Below are 6,660 nucleotides of genomic sequence, written 5' to 3' on the forward strand. Positions count from 1 at the left end.
AGAACACCGAGCCAATCACAGCGCAATGCTCCTATTTTTTTCTGGCTCGCCCAACAGAAAGCACTGATCTGGGCTGAAACACCTGCATTTTGGAGCTGCCTTACTCAAGAAAACAAAAAAAGAGACCATGTATGTATGCGGCTTTATTAATTCAATTATATATTTGACATTGTTTGCAAACTGATATGTGACAAGTATTAATGCCAAAATAACATGCAAAACAGGCAACCCCCCCCCTCAAAAATACAAAAACGGCCCAGAATGACGCGTCTGATCACGAGTCATTACAGCCGAAAGAATGAAACCACGCGAACGGTGTGTGGAATATTCTACAGTTGTTCGTTGTGTTGACGAAATCCTTCTGAAAGTAGTCATCTGACTGCAGTTGTTATTCTTCACTTCCCTCTAGCCCTTTTCTATACCAATGTCACGATGATTCATTAACGACACGAATGTCTTTTCAATTGTTTAATGTTGAGTAAGCAATGCCTGAAACGAAAGCAACTTTAAATAAGTATCGATTCGCTCTTACCACCTGCCTATCCCTTGTGGCCCATCCCTTATGACCACCTGAATAAACTATTATTTACGAGTCACTATAATATAAAAGGGTACTTCATTCGACGGCAGACAGGATGATTTGAGAGACTATTTAGGATTTTGACAGCCTCGACGTCGTTATGCAGTCCTCTTTGGTAAGATCATGTTCCATTGATCAGTTGTTTATTTTATATCATTGACAAACGGTTGTTTTAAAAAACGGTTTCGGAGAGTATTGCTATTATTTCAATCACTGAAAGTCAAGTCATAATGAAGATATCATACATTGATTAATGGTACCGATTTTACTGACTGTACTTTGCTTATCCAGGGTATGGGAGCAGTGTCTGGTGATACCGTAGTATTCTTTGATTTGGAGACTACCGGATTAGGTATTGTACAAAATATATACCTTTGTTTTTAATATTGTTAGGTTGATAGAGTTCTTTACTGTTTTATGTTAAAAGCCTCTATAATAAAAATTGATGTAGTAGACTTACAGTAGTCTGAGGGGAACAACCACGGGTTGGAAAAGTCCCCAACATCATACTTGAGTAAAAGTAAAGATACTTTAATAATCCATGATTAAAATTAAAGTCGCCCAGTAAAATACTACTTGAGTAAAAGTCTTTGAAGTATTTGAGTTTTAAATATAGTATACTTAAGTATCAAAAGTAAATGTAATTGCTAAATGTATAGTTAAGTATCAAAAGTAAAAGTATAAATAATTAAAAATTCCTTCAGCAAACCAGACGGCACAATTTCCGTGATTATTTTTATTTTTTTTACGTATAGCCAGGGACACACTCCAACACTCAGACATAATTTACAAATAAATAATTTGTGTTTAGTGAGTCGGTCAGATCAGAGGCAGTAGAGATGACCAGGGAATGGGATGTTCTCMAGATAAGTGTGTGAATTGGACCATTTTTCAGTCCTGCTGAGTACTTTTGGGTGTCAGAGAAATTGTATGGAGTAAAAAGTACATTATTTTCTTTAGGAAGGTAGTGGASTAAAAGTTGTAAAYAAATATAMAAATAGCAAAGTAAAGTGCAGATACCCCAAAAGACAACTTAAGTAGTACTTTAAAGTATTTTAATTTAAGTACTTTACACCACTGGTAATAACAGCTTTGTTGTTGTTGCATTTCCCCTTTTAGTAGTAGACTATACACACAAAGTATTGTAAATGTTAGAGCTAAGAAACCCTGTATACATTACAATTCAGGAACTTTCTTTTGACTACTTTTAAAGCAAATGTATTTACAGAATATTTGTGACAAAGATGTGCGTGGGTGTTTATAGCGTGACAATTTGATCCCTGCTTTCTCTATTAACGAAAGTGATGTGTGAAAACGAGTTTCTGATGTTGCGCAATATCTACTGGCTCACTTGATGGTCCAGGATAGCTATGTTCTCATATTTATCATCAATAAACCATATTATTTATGAGCCATTCACAATAGCAACAATCAACGTAGCCTTAACAAACCATTGGAAATAGAGCAACATGACACATGAGCCTGTGCTGGTATTATGATAAGGTATTATTATGAACTGCACACTATGGGCCCGATTCAGACTTAGAAAAGGTATGCCTTTCTWWTGCACTTCTCAGTAGCTGGTATTCAGACTTAACTTYTGTAGGTGCGTAACGGGGTTTCAGGCGTGGTTCCCTTGCGTGCGCTGAATAAATGTAATTCAACCGCTGACAACCCTCCCACTTGCTGGCCATCAGATTTTCATGTGGAGTTTTCATTCAGTAGGGTTTATTTATCTACAGCCATCCCTTTAAATMTGGTGTACCTTTAATTAGAATTTGTATCGACAGACTCATATACTAGAATATATGGAATGGTTSTGAATATTAGGGATCGATTTTTTATTTTTTATTTGACCTTTATTTAACTAGGCAAGTCATTTAAGAACACATTCTTATTTACAATGACGGCCTACCCCGGCCAAACCCGCACGACGCTGAGCCAATTGTGCGCTGCCCTATGGGACTCCCGATCACGGCCGGTTGTGATACAGCCTGGATTAAAGGAAGCCACGTAAAGACACATATTCTTCTTAATCTTCTTGACAGCACCAATTGGTAGATTTAAAAAAAATACTCTGATATTGTATTTAGGGTTTGGAAAGTATTCATTCAAAGTATTTACGAACAAAATATAATGGTGAATCAAAAATAGTGGTTTGATTCATCCTGAAAGTTGCCATATTCAWATGTTCCAACTCTTGAAATATTGGAAGATGAGAAAAGTGTACAATAGGGGTTGAACAGTAGTCCTATAAATCTACCCAAATAATACTAATTCCTCCCTAACCATGGAACTGTTGAGGAAAACGTACTGTACAGTCGTCAGTTATAAAGTTGAGGAAACTAACACTAAAGAGACAGTTATAAATGTGAGAAACTATACACTAGAGTGACAGTTATAAATGTAAGGAAACTAACACTAAAGAGAGAGTTATAAATGTGAGGAAACTATAACACTAGAGTGACAGTTATAAATGTAAGGAAACTAACACTAAAGAGAGAGTTATAAATGTGAAGAAACTAACACTAAAGTAACAGTATAAATGTGAAGAAAACTAACACTAAAGTGACAGTTATAAATGTAAGGAAACGAACACTAAAGTGACAGTTATAAAGTTGAGGAAACTAACACTAAAGTGACATTTATAAATGTGAGGAAACTAACTAAAAGACAGTTATAAATTGAAACAACACTAAAGAGACAGTTATAAATGTGAAGAAACTAACACTAAAGAGACAGTTATAAAATGTGAAGAAACTAACACTAAAGTGACAGTTATTTAAAGTTGAGGAAACTAAACACTAAAGTGACATTTATAAATGTGAGGAAACTAACACTAAAGAGACAGTTATAAATGTGAAGAAACTAACACTAAAGAGACAGTTATAAATGTGAAGAAACTACACTAAAGGCACAGTTATAAATGTATGGATCTAACACTAAAGTGACAGTTATAAATGTGAGGAAACTAACACTAAGAGACAGTTATAAATGTATGGATCTAACACTAAAGTGAGTTTAAATGTGAGGAAACTAACACTAAAGAGACAGTTATAAATGTGAGGAAACTAACACTAAAGAGACAGTTATAACTGTGAAGAACTAACACTAAAGAGACAGTTATAAATGTGAGGAAACTAACACTAAGAGACAGTTATAAACGTGAAGAAAACTAACACTAAAGAGACAGTTATAAATGTAAGGAAACTAACACTAAGTGACAGTTCTAAATGTAAGGAAACTAACACTAAAGAGACAGTTATAAACGTGAAGAAACTAACACTAAAGAGACATTTAAAACGTGAAGAAACTAACACTAAAGAGACAGTTATAAACGTGAAGAAACTAACACTAAAGAGACAGTTATAAACGTGAGGAAACTAACACTAAAGGGACAGTTATAAATGTGGAAAACTAACACTAAAGAGACAGTTATAAATGTGAAAAACAGTAAAGTGACAGTTATAAATGTGAAGAAACTAACACTAAAGAGACAGTTATAAATGTGAAGAAACTAACACTAAAGTGACAGTATAAATGTGAAGAACTAACACTAAAGTCACAGTTATAAATGTGAGGAAACTAACACTAAAGAGAGAGTTATAAATGTGAGAAACTAACACTAAAGAGACAGTTATAAATGTGAGGAAACTAACACTAAAGTGACAGTTATAAATGTACTGTATGTATAGTGGCTAATATTTAGCATGAACAAATTGGGGAAAAATACTGTGAAAAGTCCAGACAATTATACTGAACCAAATATAAATGCAACATGTAAAGTGTTGCATGGATCTGTACACAATTCCTGGAAGCTAAAAATGTCCCAGTTCTTCCATGACCTGCATATCACCACATGTTTGAGATGCTCTGGATCGACGTGTACGACTGCGTGTTCCAGTTCCCGCCGTTGAAGTGGAGTGGAGATTTGTCGGAGATTTGGAGATTTGTCGGAGATTTGGAGATTTGTCGCACTGCATGTGGCAAATGTCACACCAAATACTGACTGGTTTTCTGATCTACGCCCTACTTTTTTTTAAAGGTATCTGTGACCAACAGATGCATATCTGTATTCCCAGTCATGTGAAATCCATAGATTAGGGCCTAATGAATGTATTTCAATGGACCGATTTCCTTATAAACATCGTTGTGTTTATATTTTTGTTCCGTGTCAAACATTCTAGAAATCATAAAACAACTCTGTAGGTTTGGCGCTGTACTGTCATGGCTACAGAAGCCTATAGCGGGGATCTCCACATTTCATCCCTGCAAGTTATGAGGCCAGAATTTCATAAACGTCACAGTGGAAAAGGTGATATGTTGATATGCTTCTGTTTGCTGCCATATGACTGGTTTCACATTTGTCTCCACATTTGTTTCCAGCGATCATACGGCTATATTTACAATCCCCCTTATCCAAACAGCTTAATCATTTACCTAGCTCTTATCAATAGCTCTTATCAATAGCTCTTATCAATTAGTAAATTACAGTGCATGGATAATGGTGTTATTTCTATTAGGGGGGGAAAGGAAAGTAGATGTTATTCCACTTGGAACAGACAGGTTGCTTGACTTTATTCATCGTGCGTAAAGGTGAATTATGAGGGAATCAAGTCATGGTCAGAATACGGTGTATCTGTAGGACACACCTCCTCCACCTCCTTTGATCTCCACCCCAAACGAATAGCGGGTGAATAGCATTATCTCATGCTTAAATTCAAGGTCAGAAATATGTGTAGGYAAAAAAGTGCATAAAAAGGGAATTATGTTCCACTTACCTACAATTTACCTCAGGTCAAAATTCCACCTCTATTAGAATACAGGTGCTGCATTACTCATAAATGTTTTTGACACAGAACCAAAAGGTCTTCTCCTACAGGGATGGCCGAGGCACACTTTATTGTTTTAGTTACCACCTCTGTTCATATTTCACATGTGAATCCAGCCTTGTCACAATACTGGCAAGTATTCAACCTACTAACCAATAACCCTAACCCCTCCTAACCTTAACCCAACTGTGAATAGAGTTTAACAGGGCATAAGGGTAAACGGTACTGTCCTTTAAATGTGACGGAATCTCCATCTACCTCCATAGACACATCCGTGTGTGACATCATCCAGCTGTCGGCCATCAGCGGGGAGAGGACATTCAACGTGTACTCTGTTCCTCGTTGCYACATGACGGACGAGGCCTCCAGTGTCACAGGGTTCACCGTCAGGGACCACCGGACCCTGCTCCTACACGGTCGACGGGTGGAAACCATCCCCCTCAGGGAGGCCCTCACCTCCTTCATCTCCTTCCTCAGCTCCTTCCACGAGCCCCTGCTGGCGGCCCACAATGCCCGGCGCTTCGACTGTCCCGTGCTGGCCAGGGCTCTGAGGAAATGCTCCCTGATGGACGAGTTCCAGGAAGTAGTGTCTGGTTTCCTAGATACTTTCAGGATTAGTAAGGAGATGTTTCCATCCACACGGGCCGGGTACTCTCAGAAGTCCTTGGTGAGGGTGTTCCTCAAGAAGACGTACGAGGCTCACAACGCCTTGGAGGATGTCAAGGCCCTGCAGGAGCTCTATCAAAAATGGAGTCCCAGCCAGGAACTGGTGCGCCGTCACACCTTCCCCCTGCAACATGCCTCTAACCCATACACTAGAAGGGTTTTCTGATCGAGGGAAGCATCTGTAAAAAAAAAATATATATAATAATATTTTATTACACATGCAGGTTTTTTCAGTGTTTTCACACTGTATTTCCACAGTTACTTGTTTCTGATTGAGGGAAGCATCTGTAAAAAAAAAAATTACATATAATATTTTATTACACACGCAGGTTTTTTGTGTGCCCTGGTCTTTCCTGTGCATATAGTACTTTTGTGGAGGATCTTGTCCACAGTATAAAAATAAGAAAATGTAACTGTAATATTGTCATGTACAATTTTAGCAAACAATAATCATGTGGTAGCGTGTGTAAAAAAAAAAATGTAAACATGCTTTATAAAATTGTAATATTTGAAAATGGTTATTAATTAAAGTCTGAAACAGGTTTAGGATTTTTGTTGTCTTCTTGGTTCCACTGTAAACAT

At 37.2% G+C, this 6,660-nt stretch overlaps 1 protein-coding gene across 1 annotated transcript; it reads left to right on the forward strand.

The window, feature by feature from the left end:
- The first annotated feature begins 360 nt into the window (after positions 1-360).
- Positions 361-6,627, forward strand: LOC111971367 (protein PML). Its single transcript, XM_023998109.2, has 3 exons — positions 361-695; positions 872-932; positions 5,679-6,627. The coding sequence occupies exons 1-3, from the start codon at positions 681-683 to the stop codon at positions 6,242-6,244; spliced, it is 642 nt and encodes a 213-aa protein (XP_023853877.1). The 5' UTR covers positions 361-680; the 3' UTR covers positions 6,245-6,627.
- The last annotated feature ends 33 nt before the right edge of the window (positions 6,628-6,660 follow it).

Source organism: Salvelinus sp. IW2-2015, linkage group LG13, assembly GCF_002910315.2.
Source record: "Salvelinus sp. IW2-2015 linkage group LG13, ASM291031v2, whole genome shotgun sequence".
In the NCBI taxonomy this organism is placed as follows: Eukaryota; Metazoa; Chordata; class Actinopteri; order Salmoniformes; family Salmonidae; genus Salvelinus; species Salvelinus sp. IW2-2015.